At 38.9% G+C, this 26,426-nt stretch overlaps 1 protein-coding gene across 6 annotated transcripts in view; it reads left to right on the top strand.

Moving 5' to 3' along the window:
• The window catches only part of Tmem135 (transmembrane protein 135), a 202,108-nt gene that overhangs the window by 136,771 nt on the left and 38,911 nt on the right, over positions 1-26,426 (top strand). For all 6 annotated transcript variants that reach the window (XM_006988755.4, XM_016007198.3, XM_042279073.2 and 3 more), the window contains one exon: positions 10,288-10,334. In XM_006988755.4, coding sequence (XP_006988817.1) covers positions 10,288-10,334 — 47 coding nt within the window. The remainder of the gene's footprint in view (positions 1-10,287; positions 10,335-26,426) is intronic.

Here is a 26,426-nt window from a genome sequence, read left to right as displayed (position 1 = left end):
AATTTTGTGTGTTCACGTATGCTGGTAGTCAAAGAATATGAACTTGGGATTCATATATGTTGCTTCATTTGGGATCATGAGAGCTGATAAGCTGGAGAATGCCTTGATGTCTGTTCTTTCCATTTGCTGACTCACTAAATACAGGGAACATGAAACCAGAGCAATTTTGGTTGAGTGGATGGGTAGATATTTTACTAAAATATGAATGAAGTACAGATGGAGTAAAAGGGAATTTATTGTTTCTTTTCCAGAAAAAAGAGAGAAGTTTCAGTATTTGACTAATAGAAAAAAGACACTGTCAATAAGAGAGAGTGTAGACTTGGTGCTTGCAGGAGGGGAGCCAAGTATGCTCAAGAAGAGGGAGCAGAGGCACTGGGATCAGGGGCAAAGAACCTTTCACTGGCTGTGTGAAAGAAAAGCAGTGAGTCCTGTGGTAGGAAATAGTTGTGTGGCAGGAAGCAGGCCCCACCTGATAGGGTCTCCAATAGACTTTCAAATAACTCCAGCATAGGTGCTTTAGCTATCTGAGACTCTGATGGTTAAAACAGCTTCCCATTGGCCATGTTCATGTTGGACAACATTTACTTTTTTTTTGCTTTCTTGGCTATTTTATAGATTAATATATTATGACTTCTATGTTACTGCCTTGAGAAGTATACTTTTCTGATTGTTTTACCTAGCAAAGATGGTAGCAATAGTTTTCCCTGAAATTTTTCTTAGCAGGAAGCCGCGACTTTCAATTTGTCTGCCCTTGCAAAGTCTTTCCAGGTAGAAGAGTGTTCTTCAGTTGTATTTACTAGATTGTACTCACTGCCTTTTGACTACAGTGTTAGGAGATTACTTAACCACTCATAGTATTGCTGGTAGTACTCAAATTAATTCCACATTTTCATCTAAACATATATTCAGTTTCAAAATGGAAAAAGAAAACAAATTCCTAGAATACCTACAATTCAGCCCAAAGTAGGCGAAGTATATGTGAAAGCAAAGTAATAACTAAGAAATTGGATTAGAAATGTAGCTCGGCCAGGCGGTGGTGGCTCATGCCTTTAATCCCAGCACTCCGGAAGGCAAAGCTAGGCGGATATCTGTGAGTTCAAGCCCAGCCTGGTCTACAGAGCAGGATCCAGGACAGCCTCCAAAACTACACAGAGAAAACCTGTCTCAAAAAACCAAAAAAAAGAAAAAAAAAAAAAAGAAATGTAGGTCGATGACAGAATGCTTTTCTAATGTGTAAAGCTAAGTGTTTTTGACCCCCTCAAATTTTACATATGTATGTACATGTGCACATATATCCTTCATATGTACATATATGCTCACACTCATCCTTGCTTTGCATTTTTATTACTGTATTTGAGTTTTGTTCTCACTCTGTGTACGCTGCTTTTCTTATATAAATTTTAATAGCTATTTTACAATGTAGATTGTATTGTATAAAATTTGCTAGCTTAAATATCAGTTTCATGATTTTTTACATATTTACAGAGTTGTGTAGGCTACCATTCCTAATCTAATTTTAGAACCTTTTCATTGCTCCCAGAACTTTGTCTCTTTCCATTACCATTTAATACCCAACTAGTATTCTATTTCCTGTAAGTAGGCTTGCCTGTTTTGGAATTACATATAGAAAAATGGATAACATAGCATGTAGTCATCAGTTTCTGGTTTCTTTAACTTAGAATATTTTTAGAATACTGTTTTCGAGTTCCATCTATATTGAAGTATAATATTTAAAAACTCGACTAAAATAGCAACTTCAAAATCTTGTTTAAGTTGCACAATATTTGTGGAATAGCTGGGAATTACAGAGAATTTACCTCTCAATAGTTAGCATTTCTTTATTTTTAAAACTACTTTTACTTTATTTGAATTAATATTTTGCCTGCATGTATGTGTGTGCTCCGCGTGTGTGCTTGGTGCTTGTAAAGGCAGAAGAGGGGGTTGGGCCCCTGACACTAGAGTTACAAACAGTTGGAAGTTGCTATATGGATGCTAGAAACTGAACCGAGGTCCTCTGTGAGAGCAGGGAACACTCTTAACTACTGAACCAACTTTTAGCCCAGTTAGCATTTGTTGAATATTTATAACACACTCGTGACTCTTACGAGGCTTTCTGTATAGAATATTATTAGCATTTCATGCTTATGGCCTATAAACTGGCAGTATAATTTCGACAAATAAACAAATTAAGTGATGGTTATATTTTTGCTAATTTGTGGGAATTTACACAGTGTAAAATTAAAAGTGTACCAATTCATAATTTATATTCAAAGTTACAATATGTGAACAACTGTAACTTTGTCCCACTAGCTAATAAAAATGCCATTTGCTGGCCAGTTTAGTTGGACTTTTGTAGTGATGAAGGTGGCTTATGCCTGTATATCTATGATGATCACTATTCCTCTACACAGCTTCAAATACAGCACTAATATGAATGAGAAACCACATTTAATATTTATATCAATTCATTTTACTTCAGTAACTATACTCTGCTCCTTCTGACCAAAATACATTAACAGTGACTGGATTTACTCAACTAAACAACAAAACAGCTGAAAGAATGGACCAAATACAGGTGTTAGGCATCAGAGAACAGGGAAACAAATGGAAGGAGTTGTGTTGTTCTCCTCACTTACTGTGATGAGAGGATTTGCAGTTCGAGTCAAGGAGGAGTCACTAGAGAACTGCAGATGAGGAAATAAACTGATGCGGATGGAGCAGACTGGACAGTGCTCACAGAACAGAAGGCTGGAGTGCCAAGTCCTCAGCTCATTATGGGTTAGGACATTACAGGAGGAAACACCCAGGTAAGGAAGGTGCAACCTAAACAATTAGCGGTCCTAATTGTGTGCTTGGAACTCAGACAGGTGTAAGAATAATTTCCCTTCCTATTTGCAGACATTCCCAAACATCTCAGAGAGTGATGCGGCATTGGGTAGAGTGCATGCAGTCAGCAATGGGATAATTAGCTCCAGAGCAAGCTTTATGCAGTCCCTCCTAAAAAACCTTAAAAGCAAGTTCTTAAAAGATTAAGTTGTTCCCAAGTAGCTTCTTTGTGTCCCAGAACAAAGCTTAAGAGTTGTGGGAATTCAGAAATACCCAAGACCCATCAGTGTAAAGCTCAGAATACCAGACATCAAGTAAAGAATTACCACTGAGCAGTGAGAAGCAGAACACTTGGATTCACAATAGATAATCCAGTCAATACCAGGCTAGAACTGAGAAAAGATTTAGTAGATATGGACATTGAAAAGGATTGTTATAACTAAGTCCTATAGTTTTAAAAAAGTTAGAGACACGGAAGATAGGATAAAAACCTAAATCACACTTCCAAGATGAAAAGTTTACTGTTATAATTATAAATTACACATTATAGAAGAAAATCTTAGTGACTGTCAAGCTAAAACAATTTGAGAAATAGTCCAAAATGAAACACATAGAGAAAAGGGAATTATTACTTTTTGTTTGTTGTTGTTGTTTTGTTTGTTTGTTTTTCAGAATAAAGAGAGCCCTTGTGTGTTGTGGGAGAATTCCAGATAACCTAGTATTAGATAATTGGATTTTCTGAAGGAGAAGACAGGGAAACAGGAAATACATTTGTTCAAATAATGAATGAAAAGTTTCAATTATGATGAAACTACAAACTTATATATATTCAAGATACTTAATGTATCCACAGTCCACATATGTTGAGGGAAGAGAACCACTGCAAAGCACATCACAGTCGACAGTGGACAGATTAGGGAAAGAACATGATCCACCAAGCTAGATTTCTATACCTAGCAAGGATATCTTTCAAAATAGTGGAAAATTTCAGATATGATTTTCAGGAAAAGTGATTAAAATGCACTGTTGAATTAGAGATGCACATGAGGGTGGATGACAGCCCAGATGTGCACATGAGGTAGATGACAGCACAGATGTGCACATGAGGTGGATGACGGCTTAGATGTGCTTACGAGGGTGGATGACAGCAATAGCATGAAGACAGGGAAAGAGAAATGGGAATGTATTCCTGTGAAGTTCCTGTAGATTACATGGTACAGCACCAATGAAATGTAGACTAGAAATTCAAAGAGAAGTGCTCTGTACTGTAAGAAAAATGGCAAAATAGGCAACCAAAGAAAGTCATGCCATAAATTCAGTTAACTGGAAAAACGGGAAAAACGTGAACAAGATAATAGAAGAGACACAGCAAAATAACATTGAAACCACAGATTTTTTAATCTAAGTATACCAGTAGGCACATTAAATATATAAACTATCCAGATATTCCAATTAAGAGACAAATTTTTTTTCTAAAGTGATGTATATGATGTTTTATACCTTTAATTCTACCACTTTGCACTTTGGATTCAAAGGCAAGCAGATCTCTCAGGTAAAAACTGCCCTGGAGTACAGTGAGTTCCAAGCTAGCCAGGTGTCTATAGTGCACATAAGATCCCATGTGATCTAAGAAATAAAAAGACAAGAAACAGTCACATGTCACCTATAAGCAATAAACTTCAGGTGTAGTGACCACAATGTGTGAAAAATGAAACACTAAATAAAATAAAAGGGAGACCTTCCATCAACAAGTAATGAGAGAATGCTACAAACATGTTTGTTTGTTTTCCTGTCAGGGTTTCTTTTTTTTTATTTAATTTTTTTTTTTCATTTTACATACCAACCCCAAATCCTCCCCCCCCACTTCCCCCACATTCCATCCTCTGTCCACTCCTCAGAGGGGTTAAGGTCTCCCTTGGGGAGTCAACAAAGTCTGGCATACCATACTGAGGCTGGGCCTAGCCCCTCCCCTCTGCTTCAGGGCTGAGCAAGGCATCCCACCATAGGGAATGGGTTCCAAAAAGCCAGTTCATGTACCTGGGGTAATTCTTGGTCCATAAACATCTTACTGGGTGGGATGGCTATGTTCCTTGCCTTTGTTACCCTGCCATGGACTAGTACCCTATAGATTCTCTGAGAATGAGCATTTTATTTAAATACACTCTGTACCTAGCAGATACAGGGTAACAGCTTTTCTAATATTTATTTAATGCAAAAAGTATCTACGATTACTTGTATTAAAAACTCTCTCTCTCTCTCTCTCTCTCTCTCTCTCTCTCTCTCTCTGTCTCTCTCTCTGTCTCTGTGTGTGTGTGTGTGTACTTTGAAGTTCTTTTTTACTTTAAAATTCTATAATTTGTAAAACAAAATATTTTTCATCATCCACACAAAAGTATATATTTATTTGAAAAAGTACTTTGTTGAACTTACTATAATTTAAAATTGACCACAATGGCTTGAAAACACTTTAAAAAATATCTAATATTACTGTTTGAGCATAAATGTTTCTCAAAGATCCATGAACTGAGGCATGGTCCCTAGCTTCTTGTACTTCTCAGAGGTGGTAGAACCTATAGGAAGCAGGACCACTTGAGAGGAAGTAAAGTTACAGGTGTGCCTTGAAGGGACCGCTGGGACCCCAGTATGTGCCTCTCTTCCTCCTCCCACTTTCCCTTCTTTCCTCTCTCCACGCCCCCCCCCCCTTCTTTCACCTCTCCCTTACTCCTCCTGGGCTCCCAAGAGGTAAGCAGCTGTCTTTACCAAGTGTTCTCATAGCATCAAGACCTGAAGTAAGGACCAGCGACAAATGACCATGGACTAAGATCTTTAAAAATAAAGGCCACAGTAAACATTGTCTTTTTTAACTTTTGGGGTTGATTGTTTCAGGTATATCAAGGTGATGGGAAGCTGACTAACACACCAACTAAAAATAAAATCCTTTCTTTAACATGTTTGATTAACAGGAAGTTAGGCATATTTATGTTAGGCTCAAATTTTATATGATAACGTTCAGGGTCTTTCCAGGGCTCTGTTTATCCCTGCAGCTTGTCCCTGTCTCCTCTTCATTGCCTCTGCTGACAATACTCTGCTCCCCTGACCACTTTGTACAAACAATTTGACATTTCCCCAGTACCCTTGCTCAGATGACTTAAGGTATGTTTCATGAGAGTAGAGACTTTCTTGGTATGCTTGGCATTGCACATTCTAAGTAACTGTCTGTAACATAGTAGGTATTCAATAAATATTTATAGAATCAATCATCTGTATTTAAAAATCCTTTAGATTTATTTTTGTGTCTAGATTCTTCACCATATTAAAAAAAAAGTAACCTTCAGTTGTTGGAGATTTGAATGTTTCCAACTGTTTAAAAATAGTTGTGGTTTTTTTTTTTTTTTTAAATACACTTATGTTTCTGGTCTTGGATTTTATACAGAGATCACTTTTGTGAGAACCAATATTAAACAGTGTGCTGAATGCCTGACCCTTTTGCAAGCATCTTCTTGTTGGTTAGCTCTGTTAACCTGAGTGAGATACTATTCTTAATTATAGATCAGCTTCAGAAAATCCTGGGCAGTATCTGAAGTTCCACAAAACACATTCAAGCCTAGGTCTGCCTAACTTCAAAGCTTGAGTTCCAGCGTTTCATCTATATTATTTGTAAAGATTTTTTTCAGACAGTTATCATGAGTAGTTTTAATATATTAGGATAAAACCTAGTTATCAGAGGGGGTGAGAGAGAGGAGAGAGAGGAAGAGAGGGAGGAGAGAGAGAGAGAGAGAGAGAGAGAGAGAGAGAGAGAGAGAGAGAGAGAGAGAGAGAGAGAAGAGAGAGAGAAGAAAGATAATTATTTCTTTTGTGAAGGTAGGGACACTTTATGGGGCCATTCTGCTGGAATGAAATCTACCAGGAGAACATTGACTGATGCAGGGAATGGAGCAAATATTGAATATCTAGGAAAGCTACCATTGTACAAAGGGGATAGAATGATAGAGTAAAATTTGAGTTTCTTGATCTGGGTATTGACTAGCAAATAATAGCCAATAAAAAACTTACTTGGACTTCGATTTATTATTTTTAAAAGATTTCCTCATTTTTATTTTATGTGTATGTTAGCCAGCATATGTATGTGCTGCACTACATGCATGCCTGATGCTCATGAAGCTCTTGAAGATAGATCTTCAAGAACTGGAGCTACAGAGGCTTGTGACCTACCATGTGCTGGGAACAGAACCCTGGTCCTCTGCAAGAGCTGGGAATGCTCTTAACTGCTGAGCCATCTCTCCAGCCCCTGGAATTTGGTTTATAATTGCATAATCAATGGCTAAAGTTATTCCATATGCTCCATGTTTCTAAAGTCTGTGTGTAATAAACCTTAAGTATTTTAGACAGGATAAATGCCAGGCCGATGGAAAGACCTGTAGAAGAAAGAGGGATTTGGGAGGATAGGAGAGGGAGAGGTGTGTGTTTACAAGAGAAACACATTTTATGTCTGCATTTGAACTGTTATGAAGATATAGATGCTTGTGTTCACTTAGTTTCATTTGATACCTGTCTTCCTCGGAATGATGTGTTTATATATTTCTAAGTCCCCCAGGCTGTATTTATGATCCTTATTTATCTGAAACTAGTATAGCAAATGTGACTGGTTTGCTGTGTAATAGCTAAGCTTTTACATTTTCCTCAAGTTAACTCGAGATTGTTTCTGTTGGAAATAGCAAAACACCATTTTATACCATATTTGTTTTTGTTTTTTTCTTAGTCACCTTTTTATAATTGGAAAATCATTCACTTCTTATTTGCCTGAGAATGAAGCCATTGACAGTTCTTGCACTTAATTTGCAACATTGTAGTCGTCAAACATAAGAGTGCATTTTACCATTTCCCTGTGATTTCATAGTAATGTTAGAGAGATTCTTTCTGTTACCATGACCATGACTGGGCTTCTGATTATGTACATATACTATCTCATGTTTTAGTATGATTGCTAGTGAGGGAGAATTCTTCAGTCTAGGTTTATTGTCTCTTATGCTTGCTATTAGGAGAAGTTGGTTTTTTGCTAATTATTCTGTATGTCACAAAAGTTGATTATATTTTATAAGCTTTTTTATTGATTAATATTGCCTGCTAGTTGAACCTTTCATTATATTTAAATAAATCAGGTTGCCTTAATATATAGTTAATAGACATATGTTGACTTAGTGCACACATGTGTGTGGTGTATGCATGTTTTTATTTGTGTGTATGTATGTGTGTGTGTGTGTGTGTGTGTGTGTGTGTGTGTGTGTGTATCTGTCTGTCTGTCTGTTTGTGTAAGCTCCTGTCCTCATTCCGGTTAATTCTTCAGAGCTTCTCAGACTTTTTCTGCTTATGCGTACCTTTCTCCTGTGTAGACGAATTTCTAAATGGTCTCTTAATAAATCCTAGGGCCTATGCAGGGACACTTTGCTCAGCCTGGGTGAAGGGAGGAGGGGACTGGACCTGCCTCAACTGAATCTACCAGGCTGAGCTGAATCCTCAGGGGAGTCCTTGCCCTGGAGGAGATGGGAATAGGGGTGGTGGGAGGAGGGAGAACAGGGGAATCTATGGTTGATATGTAAAAAAAGAAAAAAAAATTTGGATTTTTGTATTTAAAAAATTAAATTAAATTAAAAAAACACAAAAACATGGAGCCAGAAATTTGGCTTAAAGCCCAAGAAAAAGATCAGAGGAATAGGACAAACAATGAGCTAACCTCACCTCACCAACTCCGAAGCTTCCAAAGAGAGTGACTTCCTGTCAACCAGGCTTATATGCCTTGCTGTTCTGCCATCTGATTTGCTCTCTGTCTAGCTACATCACTTCCTCTTCCTGGCCAACTCTGTTACTTCCTGTCTGTACAGGCCTCCAGAACTCTGGTTGATACTGGGATTAAAGGCATGTGTCACCACGCTTGGCTCTGTTCCCTAGTGTGGCCTTGAACACACAGAGATCCTGTCTGCTAAGTGATAGGAATTAAGGGCATATGCTACCACTGTCTGACTTCTTTGTTTACTTATACCAGTTGGCCTTTTTTCTCTGATCTCCAGGCAAGCTTTATTTATTAAAACACAAATAAAATATTACCACATTTTAGCACAAATAAAATATCACCATACTCCTGAGAAATATTTACAGAAACCCATAATCTAGGTATATAAGTCAAACATTTACTGATTATAAATCATAAAGAAATATATTTAAGAACAGTTCTTGCATATACATAGAACTTTATCTTTACTAAAGACAAAAGAAAGTTGGCATACTAATAGATGGACTTGCTTATGTTTACAAAAAGAATTAAATTTTGGCTGAATTTTTGATATTTCAGGGCATAGAGCATATCAAAATTTTTACAGTTTGTCAGTATTTTGATTTTATAACCATCAGTTATAATGGTTTGTTTTGTGTAAATGCATAGTATAAAATGGCAGAAAATGTGTTTGGGGCTGTTTTAGAAACTATTGGAAATTCTGTTCTATTCCCAAGGCAAAATTCATTGAATGAGTATTAGGAAATCCAAGTTAGGAACTCAAGCAGGAATTTTCAAAGTTAAGCACTTTAACACAATATAATACAAATATACTAATTTGATATTTATATTCTGATATAGGAAAATATTAGAAGACTTTTTTCATTATTAACTTTGCCAAGTCCTACCAGAAACATCTTGAATTTAAAATTTGTTTGATTTTGAATTAAATATTAGTGGGTTACACATTCAGAAAACTTTTACTGTTGTCAAATTTTGTCAGTTTCCTCACATAATGTATAGTCCTGACCTACAGTTTGAAAATCTGGCAAGCTGTAAAGGTATTCCTTGTTGAACCCTGTTGCCACCCAACCAGTCTATATGAGTCCTCTGAGTATATATGTTTGCTAATAGTTTGTGTATACAGTGGCCTTATGTATCACTGGGTCCCATATCCATGCAACCAATTGCTGGTTGAAATAGTCATAAAATTTGATAAACTCTTTTGAACATATGTAATCTCTTTCTTATTAATTCCTTAACAACCCTGTCTAGCAACTGTGTACTCTAATTTGGACATGATATAAAATGTGAGAGGGTGTATGTAATTCATATGCAAATACCATGCCATTTTATATGAGAGATTTCATCATTTATGGGTTTGGGCATCTGTCGGCTAGTTGGCTGGCTTTTTTTTTGAAACCAGTCTTTTATAGATACTGAGTGATGATTCTGTATATGCCCCATGTATGTAGTATAATTACATGTACTTACGAGTTCATTGCGCCCGAATGCAGTGTATTTGAGAAGTGTACTACAGAATGTGGTACGTTGGTGTACATTGTGATGGTAGCTTCTGTGCTGTTTCCATGCAGCCAGGCCTGAGATTTAATACGGGGTGTTTTGCTTTCGTCAGTCACAGCGGTGATGATGTCAGTACCTTTTGCAAATAATCCGTTTCCTCCTCGTTGCAGGTCCTTTTGTTCTGCATCACAGCGGCCATGTACATGTTCTTTTTCAGGTATGCTCTGTTCACCAATTTATTTCAATATCAAAATAGTATCGAATTCCTTTCAACTATGAATCTAAAGTATCCCTCTCCCCCAGTCATTATCTCCAGTAAATGGTATGAAATCCTGCCACCCAATCCCAAGAGTGTAGAGGTAAATCCTGCTTCTTTGTTAGTAAAGAAAATAGGAAGAAGAGAAGCAAGGTTTCAGGAGGAGCACGTTAGTTTGACTCAAATATGAAGGCAATGGGTATCTGCCGCCTTGCTATGACCTGAGCAGCACTGAAAATGACTCAAGCCAGCTGGTGGTGCACACTTAATCCCAGCACTCGGGAGACAGAGGCAGGAGGATCTCTGTGAGTTGGAAGCCAGCCTGGTCTACATTGAGCTCCAGGGCAACCAGTGACCCCACCTTTGGAGAGAAGGGGAGAAAATGATTCTTGACTAGGGAGAATCCACTCTTTCCTAATCTCCACTTTCAGTCCTACTAATTAGTTACTATTTGTAGCCCACTTTTGACACTTTTTTAGTTAATTCTTTATTGACTTTTCAGAGTTCAGTCATAGCGAGACTGTCTAGGCTTTAATATTTGTACCTAGTTCACTAGGAGAATAGCAGACTTTTATTAAGATGTATTTGGTACATATATTTATCATTTTCAAATAAACCATACCAGTAATTTAAAGTAGGGATGGCTTGCCAGAACATCCTAGTAAATATTTGATAAAGCACAATGTGGAATTTTTTTTTTAAACTTTTTCAGAAATGTTCTAAGAGAATACAAAATGATGATGTTGCTGTTACCAGGATATCACATAGATACAAAGTAATGGAGCTGCACGATAGCATTTCATCTTCCAAGAGCTGATAATGAGCTGCATAGGATTTTATATCAGATATCAGTGGTAGAAAAGTACTGGAGCTCTGTGATGACATTTGGGAAATGTTTCCTCTCTCGTTCCCTTTTTTCTTTCCTTTCTGGCTTTGGTTATTTTAATAGTTTTGATTGAACCCAGAGCCCGGTGAGTTCTGGGTCACTACTAAATGATGGTTCACACACCCAGCCTGATTTTTAAAATTTATGATTCACACTGTATTTGGCCTGCTGTTGTACAACTGTTTCTTGTGTTTTAATAACTGATTTGATGGACTGAATTAGAAATCATGAACATTTCATTTCATCAGTTTCTTCAGACTATATTTGTGTCATAGATATTATTAGAATACCAGTGTGAGAAAAAAAAATCAAAAGTCTGTCTTTTTTTTTTTTTTTTTTTTTTTTTTTTGGTTTTTCGAGACAGGGTTTCTCTGTGTAGCTTTGCGCCTTTCCTGGGACTAACTTGGTAGCCCAGGCTGGCCTCGAACTCACAGAGATCCGCCTGGCTCTGCCTCCCAAGTGCTGGGATTAAAGGCGTGCGCCACCACCGCCCGGCTTAAAAGTCTGTCTTTATAACTGTGTCCTCACTAGTCTGGTGATGTACATACCTAGCAGGAAAATAAATTCCAAAATGATGCAATGTTAGGAAAACAGCCTTTGTTGACATGCATGGTAGTAAAGTGCAGTGTGAAGTCAGTTTTCTTCTTGTGAAAATCTTAACAGGTCATAAAAAGAAACAGTCCTTCCCAAAGTGACCGTTCAGGATAGCAAGTATGCTTAATGTTTAGCATTTCTTAGCCATAAGAAGTCTTTGAGGTTTAAAAGCAAATTGCATAATGTATACATAGATAAATATCAAGTTTGTTGCATGGCTGTAGGAAATTATGTTTTGAAAACTGCTACCATTAGCCTAGTGTTTTTGGTGTAGAGGGAAAATCAACCCTATAAATAATGTGTTTGGGTGCAGCGCTACAGAACTGTTCTTGCTTCAGTTACAAATGTCTGAGTTAAAAACAGCAGTTTAAAATACTTTCCAGAAGGCTCAATACAAGGTTTAAGTGCCAAGATAAACACTTTCAATTTTCGGGGGAAAAGGGGCTATTTTTCTCTGCAAAGAAGTCCTGTCCCTGAATTTGTAGTGTTCTTGGCAGAAGTTCGTTTGGATAACCCAGCAAGGGGATTGCTTGAATGGTAAAAATACAGCCCTTTAGAAAGTCCTACAACCAAACAAAACAATGTCTGTGCCTTTCTGTACCCTGGCTTGTGTTTGGAATGAATAGTCATTTTACACAGCATTTGGCAGCTCCAATGGCATTTTAATATAAACACAGGTATTTGTGGACATATTTACTCAATTTATTGTTAGTATTTTAAAACTAATTGCATAAAATTGGATAATTAAATATAAAATGATATTGTCCTCAGGTCTCCTTTTAATCATTAATGTCTTTTGGCAAGAGAATAAAGGAACATTTTTATGTGCCAGTGAATCATCTTGTGTTTTTATCCTGTTGTCTAAATTGGAGAGGGGAAACTGAGATCCATTTCAGTAAAGATAAAATGTACCACTGTGATTTTTTTTAAAGAAAGAACTTGAGGGAGTAATTTCATAATTATTTTTTCTGATGGAGTCCATATCTCTGATATGTGAATTTACTTAAAAAACAGCATACTGGTTTTGGTATTAAAAACTATGCTTACCTAAATGCCAAGTGAAATACTTTACCTTCACATGACTCTTAGTAGATTTTAAATGGTTTTTCACATACACTATCTTATATATGGCGGTTGTGATTTTCCATGGCCTCATATTAAAATGGAATCCTGGAGTGCTTTAGATGTCTGGGTTGAGGAAAAGTAATAATTGGTGGTTGTAGTTTTGTTCTTTTTTTTTCAATCCAGCTGCCTGACTTATGTAGGCAACTGGATGCTATTGATCCTGTCTGCTATGGATTCCAGGGAAATTTCAAATACAAAGGATGTAGAAGCATATTTTGAAGATGCTTTGAAAGGATGCTCTTCAGATGTACTGCCTTATCAGTGTGTGTACATTTGTCATAGCTGTGCCTGAGGGCATGGTGTTCTACTGTCAGTGCTGGCTGAGCAGGAGTGATGAGGAAGAATTGATAGAAAATGTTTTCTCATGTATTCCACACATTCTTTATGTTCAATGTGGACTAATGTGTAAAGCAGCATAAATACTTGAAAACAAAGGAGTCACCACGTATACACCTCTTTGTTTTGCCTGTATCTCACTCTATAGCTTGAAGTGGCTTACGTAGGCCTCCAACTTACAGCCACTCTCCTGCGTCAGCCTCCTGATTGAGAGGGTTACAGGCATGAATCACTATGCCAGATTTAGGATCAGGATGTTTTTATAGTCGTGTGGGGAAACTTTTTCTTTTAGCTGAAACATGTAGGAAAGGATCAACAAAAAGCACAAAGTGAAACATCTATCACTTGGTCCTGTTTACAGAAATAAAATTAAGAACATGAATCAAACATGAATTTCTTGCCTTCATTTTCATCCTCAGGCATCTGTATATAAAGAATGCTGCTATTCTTTAAAAGCAAGTAAATGGCATCATTTCTTTAATTAAACATAATGTCACAGAGTAACATAACTTGGTCACAAGTTGATGAATACTAGCTGGAAATTCTCCCTACATGCCTCTGTGGGGCCAGTGAGTTCAGCAGTTTTCTTAGGCATGCAGCTTGCAAAGCTTGGACGTGTCATAGCTCTTAATCCGTAGATTGTTTAGGATTGTGCTACAATACACAAGTTATAAATAATCTTATGTCCATATAAGAACACACTGTGTATGTATGTTATCTGTCTATCTATCTATCTATCTATCTATCTATCTATCTATCTATCTATCTATCTATCTATCTTCTATCTATCTATCTGTCCGTCAGAAGGTCGTTTAAATATCAGGTTCTGTTTTTTAAAGCATCACTTAAAATATACAAAACTCACCTAAAATTTGGTATATATATGCGCCTTTAGAGCTTAAAAGTTCTTCCTTTAGGCTAGAGTCTTCTTTAAGATGTTAATGTTATTTTAGAGAGCTTCTTTACAGCAAAACAGAAAGTGATTTGAAAAGGCGATCATGTAATGGGAGAGGTTGTGTGGTGGTTCTCCAGGGGAAAAAATGGTGAGGATCTATGTATTTTGTTAATTTTAAAGTAATTTTCTTATTTCTTGAGATTATAATATAAGTACACAGTTTCCCCTTTCCCTGCCCTCCCACCAAACTCTCCCTATACCACTGAGTCCTGGGAAGTGTAAGCTGTCATTTGGTAACTTGACTTTACAGGGAGCTTGCATTGCTTCATCAGTTAGCTTCAGTCTGTGCTGATATTGATGCTGTTTTGAAGAGCAGTGTGTCCACTGTCTTGTCTTTATCTGGGGAAGGTTTCACTAAAGGGCAGTTAAACCACTTGCCATTCATGAAATTTGAAATGAATGGAAAAGCATAGAAACAAATTATACTATCATCATGTCCCACACTTTATAGAAACTGCACAACAAAATACAAATGCTTATATGCCTGTAAAACAAAAAATATATATGTTTGGAGATAAAATTTAATTCTCTATAGGTTCAGTGACTGGGCTTGTACCATCTGTAACCAAATTCGGCTGAAAATCACAGCAATATGAATATTTTCACTATAATCATATTTTATTTATTTATTGAGAGAGAGGGGGGAGGGAGGGAAGGAAGGAGAGCAAGTAAGACAGAGAGACAGAGACAGTGTTTGCCCATGCCCCAGGCCCACGGACAGAGAGACAGAGACCGTATTTGCGCATGCCCCTGGCCCACATAAAGAAAACAGGTCCAGCCGGGCGTTGGTGGCGCACGCCTTTAATCCCAGCACTCGGGAGGCAGAGGCAGGCGGATCTCTGTGAGTTCGAGGCCAGCCTGGGCTACCAAGTGAGCTCCAGGAAAGGCGCAAAGCTACACAGAGAAACCCTGTCTCGAAAAAACCAAAAAAAAAAAAAAAAAAAAAGAAAACAGGTCCAGACAACTTGTAGCGGTTGGTTCTCTCCTCACCATGTGGGTTCTGGTATCCAATTCTGATTGTAAAGTTTAGACACAGGCATCCTTACTCACCAAGCCATCTCTCCAGTCCACCACCGTGATCAGTTTCAAACATAGACTTTGTTCTAGAGTGTGGCTGGATCACTGAAACAGGGAGGTGTTTTCTTATGAGATGAGCTAGGAAACGTGGAAGATGCTTTTTTTTTTTTGTTTGTTTGTTTAGATTTAATATATTACATATCAGCTACGGATTCCCCTGTCCTCCCTCCTCCTGCCCCCCTCTTCCCCAGCCCATCCCCCATTCCCATCTCCTCCAGGGCAAGGACTCCCCTGGGGATTCAGCTCTACCTGGTAGATTCAGTCTAGGCAGGTCCAGTCCCCGCCTCCCAGGCTGAGCAAAGTGTCCCTGCATAGGCCCCAGGTTCCAAATAGCCAGCTCATGCACTAAGGACAGGTCCCAGTCCCACTGCCTGGATGCCTTTCAAACAGTTCAAGCTGATCAACTGTCTCACTTATCCAGAGGGCCTGATCCAATTGGGGGCTCCTCAGCTATTGGTTCATAGTTCATGTGTTTCCACTAGTTTGGCTATTTGTCTCTGTGCTTTTTCCAATCTTGGTCTCAACAATTCTCACTCATACAAACCCTCCTTTTTCTCACCGATTGGACTCCTGGAATTCCACCTGGGGCCTGGCTGCAGATCTCTGCATCTGCTTCCATCAGTCATTGGTTGAGCTTTCTAGCACAACAGTTAGGGTGTTTGGCCATCCAATCACCAGAGTAGGTCACTTCAGGCTTTCTCTCAACCATTGCCAGCAGTCTGTTGTGGGGGTATCTTTATGGATTTCTGGGGACCTCTCTAGCACTTTACTTCTTCCTATTCCCATGGGGGTCTTCATTTATCATGGTCTCTTTTTCCTTGTTCTCCCTCTCTGTTCTTGATCCAGCTGGGGTCTCCCGCTCCCCTAAGCTCTCTTTCCCTCGAAGCTTGCCCTTCATTATCTGACCCCCACCCCCCCCACGTCCAGTTTGCTCATGTAGATCTCATCTATTTCTCTGTCATTGGGTGATCCCTGTGTCTTTCTTAGGGTCCTGTTTTCTAGGTAGCCTCCCTGAAATGAGTAGCAGTCTAGTCATCCTTTGTTCCACATCTAGTATCCTCCTATGAGTGAATACATACCATGTTTGTCCTTCTGAGTCTTGGTTACCTCACTCAGGATGATTTTTTCTAGATCCATCCATTTGCCTGCAAACCTCATGATGTCATTGTTTTTCTCTGCTGAGTAGTACTCCATTGTGTATATGTACGGCATTTTATTTATCCATTCTTTAGTTGAAGGGCATCTAGGTTGCATCCAGGTTCTGGCTATTACAAACAATGCTGCTCTGAGCATGGCTGAACATGTGCCCTTGTGGTATGATTGAGCATTCCTTGGATATATGCCCAAGAGTGGTATAGCTGGGTCTTGTGGATAAGATCAAAAACACTTAAGACAGCTTATGCTGGAGAGGATGTGGAGCAAGGGGAACTCTTCTCCACTGTTGGTGGGAATGCAAGCTTGTACAGCTACTTTGGAAATCAATATGGCGCTTTCTTAGAAAATTAGGAAGATGCTTTTTAAGTTCTGAACTTTCAGCCTGCTTCCCTGCCTCCCCAGAAGTGAGTTCCTCCCAGTTTACGTTTGTCCATCCTAGAACCTCTTGGTACTGATCACACCTTGAGGACAAAGTGGTAGATGTTATCATATTTATGTCTTCTGAAAATGCAGAATTAAAGGAGAATACAGCTTTGAATTTTCCCATTAGGGGAAACTCAGGAGATCAGGGTCCCAGCTGCCCCATGTACTTCTTCTGCTGTGACATGCATGTATGCAATCCTCAATGATCTGGAACTCAGTCACCCACCAGAATAAGACTTATGTTAATACTCAGGTGACAGAAAAAAAAATTGAACTGATGTTTGATTTCTGTGATGAGTCACGGAAGCTTGAGTTCTCATATTGGAAGCACAGTGCCTTCCTGAATTCTATTTGTTCCCCAGGTGTTAAAAATGCCCCTTGAATTGCATAATTACACAATTGATTATTGTGGTTAACTTCTTGGCAAGGTGTTTAGATAAGATATCTACCTGCCTTTGTTTATTAATCACAGGGAAATAGCCAGTGATGCACAGAACACATAACATTATCCACCATGTCATTTTAAGTGTGACAGATGTGACATGAGAGCACTTGAGAACTGAATTAAATTTATGTTACGCTTGCTTTATCTATTATTCATGGTATGCTTTTTTAAAGAAAAAAACCGTATTGGCATACACTTGTGATATTTCCAGTTTTTATCACAAATGATTGTTTAATAAAATATATGCATGTTTCCACTGAGGATTTATCAGTAGTAACTGTGGGTCCACTGAGGTAGCAGCAGGCAGAGGAACTTGCCACCGAGTCTGATGTCCTGAATTCAGTTCCTGGAACCTACATGGGAAAAGGAGAGAACCGATGTCCAAAGGTTGTCCTCTGGCCTCCACAAGTGCACACACACAAAATAATGAAATGTTAAAAAGAAAAAAAAAGTAACTTTTTAAAAGAATTTAAGAATTCTGGCTGCTTGATCTGTACATTTTGGATCTAGCTTTAAGCTCACTAATATAGTCAGTTGTCATTCAATCTTCCAGCTCTGTGGTAGGTTAATTTTTGTTAAGTATTCTGTTTATTAGCTTTGCAGGCATATTGCTTTTTGTTTGTTTGGCATGGAAGTTCATTTTGTTGAAAAGTAATTGGCTAGCTCTTCAGACAGCTTTATAAAACGTGATGGCACATCGTTTTTTAAAGCTGTGGACTAGTACTTTCAAAAGAATGGTGACTGTAGAGAATGCAGTTTTACATTGTTATTTCCCATATCAAATTGGTCACGGTGCTAGTAAATAGTAGCTGAAATATGAAACTTTCCCATAAGAAATTGGAATTTTTCTAACAGCTGTTGTCTCGGAAGAGATGGGCTAGAAGTTTAACTGTCTCTAAAACATCAGCTGCCGTCATCCTCCCATGAGTCCGCTTTCTGCTGGGATTCTGCTTCCGCTCTGCTTGCCCTCCCTTCGTTTTCCTTGTTCAGTCATGGATCAGGTAGCTGCCATTCTGTTCACATCCACCTAAAGAGAGCTCTGGTTTAGGTAACAGAACTTTCTTCAAGCCTAAGTCCTTTGGTTGTGTCACTGCTGATAGTCACTTCGGAGTTTGCACCTCTGACCTTGATTGATCCTGTTTCTCACTCCCCCATCTCACTCTGCTCTCTGACTCTGTCTGTTGAACCTTATGTTGAAGTTCAGCATGTCTCTTCCAGCACCTTCTTTCCTCTTTCTCTTCCCCTGTCAGTCTTCTCTGTGAGAGGACCCTGACACCCCATCTGTAAGATGAGTCAGGTTTAGGCTTTCACCATCCATAATTTGATTCTGTGCCCAAGTTTATTCAGAGTACATATTAAGTTTGAAGTGCTAATTTACCCTAATTAGGACCTATCCATACTCTTTTAATATGGATGCTTGTAATACTTTTACTGCAAAATGGTGCCTAAAGCCTGATTTCTGGGTCTGTTACTGAAATGAAAGAAGTTTTAAATTCTTTTGGAAACAGTTAAGCGAGTGATGAATTCAGCGAATCTAGGAACAGATATTGTCTGAGTTTTATCATCTTTAAAGGAATCATGAACTAGTTTTTGTCCACTGTGATTTAAATCGTGCATAGTGACAGTCTGCGCCCCCCAGAACTTCAGTGAAGCTGTGAGCCTTCTTTGTGGCTGAGAAGGACTTTGAATGCTATAATTTTGATAAAAGTTCTATCAGCTGCTAATATTTATTGAATGCTTATTGTGTACAAGGATCTGTACTGCTGCTTAATAAACAGTCCAGGATTAAACCATACCACAACTTAAAAAGTAGGCACTGGATTTTTCTGTCTTACGGGTGAGGAAAGTGAAATTTGAGAGTTTGTGTAATGTGCGAAGGGTTGCACAACTAGAAATAAAGCATGGATTTGAACTTTGTTCTTTCCAGCCTGAATCTGTTCTCTTCTTTGTTCAGTCTAGCTGACTAAACCACTACTTTCCATTGTTTTAAACTATCACACAACATATAGGGAATATGCCAGCATATTCTTTTTGTATGCATATGCTACTTAAAGCTAGAGGCAACTGACCTAGAGATTCCATTTAGGCATGCTGGAAACTTGCCTATTCTAAGTAAGGAGGGGACGAGGTTGCAGTCGGTGTTTATGTTAGTATCTCTCTGGAAAAGGGATGGTGAGAGGCAAGTGCCCCTTCTCAGTGAAACTGCCTTATTTCTATGGGGCAGCTAATAGGAGTTTGGATGGTTTGGCATTTCTCAGTTGGGTTATGTTCCTTTTTGTGACTTTTTTTCTTACACATTTATTATTGGAACTAATCACACAAAATTGATTTGACTTGGGAAATACTTTTTATCATGTCCTTTGGTAGTTGAAGGGGAAAATATTATTTGTACATAAATTATATGGCATGTGATACGTAATATCATGAAACAGTGGTGTGATCATATGATAAATCTGATGCTCACTACAGATGTCTCAACTAAAGAGCATGGCAGTTGCTTCATTCCTAAGTGGTATATTAGAAGCCCTTAAAGATCATTTAACCATAATCATAATTTACTTAGAAGAGGTTAGGCGGCTGGTGCTGAAGATGGACTGTAGATGACCAGAGGTGTCAATGTGTGGAAAAGGAAGTGAGGGAGGCAAGTAGAGAGAACCATTGCTTGCCCATTCCTTGCAGACATGACCTTTCTGTTTTTCTCTCTCTTAACATCCAGATTTTTCAAATTAGTTGTCCATATTTGCCTTTTGCCATTCTTATGTGTCGCTGTAATCTGATTTCCACTCCGTGAGCCTCTGGAATTTCTCTCTCTAAGGTCATCAGAAACAGCCTGCCTCTAAATCTAATGGTTGTTTAGTATTTCTTTCTTACAAGCATTCTTAGCTGCCTAGGGCATTTCACCTCCTTTTCTTATAAACCTTTCCATTAGTTTTTCTAAAGCGATTCAGTCTTGATTTTTTTCTCCTTCTCCTCCTCCCCTCAGCACCTCTTCACTGCCTTGTTTCTTGTGTCATCCTTTGTGTACGTGTGTATTTGATACTGTTTTTCTAACCTCACTGCTTCTCAGTGTTGATGTTGTCTTTTGGTAATCTTACACATTTCTGAGCTTTTAATTACTGTGTGTATATTAATGGTCCCTAGTCTGTGTTTAGGTCATGTTGGTTTCCTCACTTTTTTCTTTTTTTTTGAAACAGGGATCCTCTGCCTGTCCTGTCTCTCACTCTGTAGACCAGGCTGGCCTCAAACTCACAGCGATCTGCCTGCCTCTGCCTCCCGAGTGCTGGGATTAACGGCGTGCATCACCACTGCCTGGTGGTCGTCTCCTAACTTTCAGAGCCACATATAATCTAGTGACATGGTTGTCTCACTGCTCCTAAGACTAAGTTTCACCATTTGGACTTAGCATCTCTAGTTGAGTGATTCTAGCTTGTGCCTAACCCTTTGCGTTTCTCCAGATCTCTGTGAGTTAATGGAGATGCCACTCACGCAGCTGGAAATCGGGTGACATACTAACTACCTTGGAATTGTTTTCCTATTCTGGCTACTCTTCACTGTCAGTGCTCAGCTACATCGCCCAAGCCAGACCTGCCTCACTCCCTGCCGTCTGTATACATCTGCTCTCTCCTCTCCTATTCATTTTAACAATAGCAAAAACCAAACAACTGCAGCCCTGTGCCTCAGCTTAAACCTGTTTTTTATTAAAACAACTTTTATTGTAATTTATGTGTCTCTGCATCAAACATGCAGACATGTGTGGGTACCTGGAAAGGCCCAAAGGGTGTGTCAGATCCTAGGGAGCTATAGTTACAGGCGGTTTGAGTCTCCTGATGTGAGTGCTGGGGACTTATTCAGATCCTCTGCAAGAGTAGCCAGCATTCTTTCTCAACTGCTGGACCTTCTCTCTCCAGCCCGAAACTCTTTTAGGCAGAGTGCAAGGCTTCTGGTAGCGTGGTCTCCTGTACGTGACTAGCCAGGCAGAAATTTGAGCCTCTTGCCTGGATTTGAATAATACTTACTCTGGGATCTTGGGCAAGTTACTTACCTTATCATTGTTTCATCTCTTTGGTGCATTTGAAAAGAAGTTATTCTTAGAGCCTGTAGTTAAAGCTAGGACTGAATGAACATTGCCCTAATAAGTAGCAGTCAATAAATGTAAACTCTTACCATTCCAATTTAGAAATCCAGTGTAGTCTATGTATAGCCTTGAGTTATTTAATGTCTTGTAGCCTGTCTTAATTTAAAATTTAAAATGTGACCACAGTTTTCCTTTTGCTGATTATGTCAATTGCCATGCACACAAGGCTTTCTGTAGGCAGAGGGTCAGATTGAGTTTCCTCCTTTCTTATTCAGCAATATGATCATCCTATTCATATTTGTGCATATAAACTCGGCACATTTAAAATCACAGAAACTGTTTTCACTGAGTGATTCCTCTAAATAAATATTAGCCTGTAACAAATCAGTCAATATATTGCTGATAATTTAGAGTCATTGACAAAATGTATCCTTAGATAAATCCCATTTTCCCCATTGTATTCCATGTGAAGACAGCGCTAACTTGTTTGCAGTTCTCTGTTGCTGCCACCTGAGGTTGGAGGCAGTGATTGGCTAAAATTGCAGCAAGGATTAAAGAAATCCCATATTTTTATCCTAACCTAGGTAAAGAGAGTCTAGATGCATTATTGAATTCTCTCTTCCTGATGAAATTGCTACATTTAGTAACACAGTTGAGACACAGGCAGTGACAGAACACCTGTCCATACAAAAGCCAGTGGGCCTGAGTGGTGAGTTCTAGGCTGATGAGAGACCCTGCTTCCAAAACACAAGGTTGACAGCACCTGAGGAACTGCGCTAGAGCTTGATCTCTAGCCTCTTGGTGCACCAGCACACACACAAGTGTATACACACACACACACACACACACACACACACACACACACACACACACACACAGGACTGGATGTTATATTATGTATGAGACCATCTGATATCAGGGGTCCAGAATAATTAAACATGCTTTGATTAGCATGCAAAATGATAGTTCATTAAAATGTATGATTCTAGCTGTATTGGAGCACACTCCTATAATTCTAGCACCCAAGAGGCGGAGGCAGAAGGGACACCGTGAGTTCAGGGCTAATTTGGGCTAACAAAGTGAGTTGAAGACTTGCCCGCTCTACAGTATGAGACCTTGTCTCAAAAAGAAATTCTTATTGCCACTGTGTTATTTTAATGGCACATTAAACATCAGGGGTTTGCATAATAAACAGAAGTATGGATGACATAACTATTTAAAAGCACCATCTTTTAAGATATTTGTAAAAGGAACATGTTTATTCACAGTCGGAAATGAGCTGCTTGCTTCATAAAGCAATCAGCTGTGTTTAGAGTTTTTAAAGTTGTAAATTTTACCGCACATGAAAAGTTCTCTGTATTCTGTGCCCCTGATTTCTGCTAATAAGTAGTCTTACAGCGGTGAAGAAAGGAAAGTATTCATATTTCCCCATTTTTAGAATAATTTTAGACAGCATGAATTCTTTCCTTCTCTTTAAAAATGTTTTTTCTTAAAATGTTTGTTTACTTCTAGCATTGGATTTTACTTATTTAGATTTAACTGAATATATTCAGTTCTAGTAGCACAATGTATAGATGTCAAGTCCAACTAAATGTTACCTTTTATGATACTAATAATTACTTTCTATCCATCCTATTCTACTAAAATAAACGTTGCAGTTGTAAGATGGTAAAAATCTGTTAGAATTCCTATATTAACAATGCTACAGAATTGCTTAATGTATGTGATTAAAATTCTGGTCACCTAGATGTGCTGGGATAAAAAGTACCATTTACTCGTATAGAAAAGCATTTTTGGCATCAGCAACTGTTTTTAGAACTAGATGTGTAGGATGTGAGTGAGCATCTGTGTCCATATGTACTTCCTGGGAGACAGCCAGGCAGCAAAAGTATTTCCTAATAGTTCATTTACTTTTCACGGAGAAAATATTTCATACTGAGGTCAGTTCTTCTGGAAGGAAGAAATTAGAGCAGAGCAAATAATATTTAATGCTCGTTGAACAGAGCAGTAGTGAGAAACCTAGCCGGGAGCCAAGACTTTCCATCCTCCACATCTGCCCATGATACTGTTTGCATCTCCACATTCTGATGATATATCTGTTACCAAATTAATTAAGCAGGTATGGAGAAAATCCCGAGTCAGACCAAGTTCCCATCATCCATGAAGAATTTTGGACTTCTTTTTCATTCAGTGAGAAAACTTGGGATGCTTTGAGAGCCATCTTCTCATACACCACATGAATAGTGTTTATTCTTCTTCCCCTCCCTTGAAGACCTCCAGAAAAGAACATCTTTGATAAAATATTTAAATATTTTTCCAACCACAGTTAGCTACCAGCTGCCATTGTGATAGGCTATTTGAAGAAGACAGAGGCATAACCAATCTAGAAGTAGCATTAGGTGACTTCTGTGGTACAAGAACTCGTCTGAGATAAGAAGTGGCAGCCATGGCATTTCTCATTTCATCCCATCCCTCATGCTTGCTATTAACCAGTGTGTAGGAAGGAGCAGCGATCTTCATACACACTCAGTCTCTTTCCCAGTGGGCACTTTCTCTCTTCATTTAGATGTTCTGTGGGATGCCAGTAAAGTCACTTATCTTTTCATGCATTTAATGAGAAGAGTCCTCAGATGTCAATTGAAAATACAGATCTTTTGCTAAAAGATTGGATAGAAAATGTTTCTGTTTTTTAACAGACTGAATATTTTCATGACTCATAATAATAAAATGGAAATATTTACTTTGAGGATAAGCCAATTTATATATTATTGGACATAAGACAGACCACCCAGGCCTGGACCCTACTGTTTATAGTTAAGGATCTTAAACCTCCATATGCTCTTGATGAGTCAGACCTATCTCTGTTCCAAGTAGAAAGTTTTCTGTCTGCAAAGGGCAATGATTTCACCTTCCCCACCCTGCTTCCCTATCCCTGGCTAGTAAAGTTCTCTGGAGCAGAGAGCAGATTATTTTATGTCTGCAGGCAAAGGGCTTCTCTGCAGCTCAGTGCTGATAACACTTCAGGGCTTCATCTGCTGAGGGACAGATGTTTAATATTGTTGGCAGACACTGGAGTTATACTTGCCTTCAAGACAGCTTTTGATACATGTGACTTTGAAAAAATATATAATTGGTTTATTTTTATGAGAATTTGAGGTCTAATATGAAGCTTGATTTTCCTCCTATCCTCCTTACAAAATTTTAGAATTCTCTTATTTCTATAACTTTGATTTGTTAAATTTTTTCATTTTTATTGAGTTTCCCCCTAATATCCTAACTGACTTCTTTATTCATTTAGCCATTTATTTGTATTCCCCTTGAAGCACTCAGGGGTTTGTGTCCCCTTTGTTCTTACTGAATATTCTCATGATTACTCTTTTGATTCTCTGTGTGGGCTTTCATCCAGGTCACTCCCGTTGGACTCTGTTCCTGTGGGATCGGTATTTTCCACAGAGGTGATAGTGTTTCCACTTTCTCATATTTCCTACATTTCTGCACTGAAACTTGGACATCTAGGATTAGTTCATTGAGTGAAGGCTTTTGTTTTTAATGATAGCTCCATTCTTTCAGTTGAGGGATTAGTAGTGCCATGTGGGTTTAGATTGTAGAGGATCAGGGGTTCTTTCCCTGTGACTGACTGGGGCTTTAGTTCATAATTCACAGTCCTGCAGTCAGTGTAGACTATTAATTGCAGAAGCAACAACTACTGCTGGACAGGCCCTGTACGCAAAGATCATAATAGTCGCTTACAGAATCATCCCTCTAACTCCAGTGACTATTGGGGTGAAGGTACAGTGTGGACTCAGGTCAGCAAGATTAGGAGTGGATTTCTGAGGATAGCTAAGGATTACTTCAATCAACCAAAAAAAGGATGAGGAGGCAAGTAGATGGATGGGTAAGTTGGGGTGTTGTTAGGATTAACAGTTTTTACATTATTAAAGCTGTGGAGCGTTAGAGTAGGAAGAGGGCAGAATGAGGAAGAGAGCGGAAATGAGGTAGGAATTAGAAAGGATATGGATTGTGTGTGGAATAATGGATTATTCAGTAAGATAGATCCCAAAACCTACAGAAGTCATAAAACCTAATAAACTATTATATAAACGAAGCAAAATTATTAAGAGAATTTATGCTAGAGTGAAATTTTTGATTTAAAATAAAGTGAAGTAAGTGTAAAATAGATTTTAGGAAATTACATCAGTCAGTATCCTCTCTGTGATTCATTCAGCAAACTGAGCTAACTGATGGGGAAGGGGAGAGCTGTTGGCGGCTCGGTCCCAGCTTGTTAAAGCAGACTTGCTGCTGTGCATTATCCCCGTAGAGCTGGGACCCACTCAGCTGCCAGCAGGTGTCAGCTCTTCCCTAGGCTTTCCCAGGGACATGGAGCATGCTTTGGGGAAATGCCCATCTGTTATTGTTCCAAATGGGGTGGCCGGCCTAGCACCAGTTGGGGTTTTGTGCCTGAGGTTCTTATGAGGTCTTGTCTGTGCTATTTTGTACCATTTCAGCAGGAAAGGTTCATTTTACCAGGGTTCTGGATCTTTCTGTGTCGGCTTTAGTATTCTCTACATAGTTACAAATTAGGCTCTTTCGCCTGTGGCGAGTTCAGCAGCTGCTTCTTAGTAACAAAACACCTCCCACCCTGCCCCATTTTCTTGCCAGACAGTTACAGGGCTCTGCCTTCTTGGAGCGTTCCTTCCAAGGTGCTCACAGAGAACCTCAACTTTGGATTTGTGGATCACACTTCAGCCTCCCTCTTTACACTCCAAGTAAACACTTGTCTTTCTGCCCACATGTATTGAGTCCTTGGTTGCATTTCCCCAGCCTGGTCCATTCTTGGGAACTGGTGTTGGGGTAGGAGGAAGTTTCTCCCTGGTGGTTCCTGCTGTCCTCAGCACCTTTGTGCTAGGCAGCTGCAAGTCAATGGGGGAGGGGGAGTTTCTGGTTCCTTCTTTGGGCAGGTCTCTTTGTTTTTAGCTGTTATC

Source organism: Peromyscus maniculatus, chromosome 1, assembly GCF_049852395.1.
Source record: "Peromyscus maniculatus bairdii isolate BWxNUB_F1_BW_parent chromosome 1, HU_Pman_BW_mat_3.1, whole genome shotgun sequence".
In the NCBI taxonomy this organism is placed as follows: Eukaryota; Metazoa; Chordata; class Mammalia; order Rodentia; family Cricetidae; genus Peromyscus; species Peromyscus maniculatus.
The sequence above is the reverse complement of the archived record's forward strand: the minus strand, read 5'-3'. Positions and strand labels throughout refer to the sequence as shown.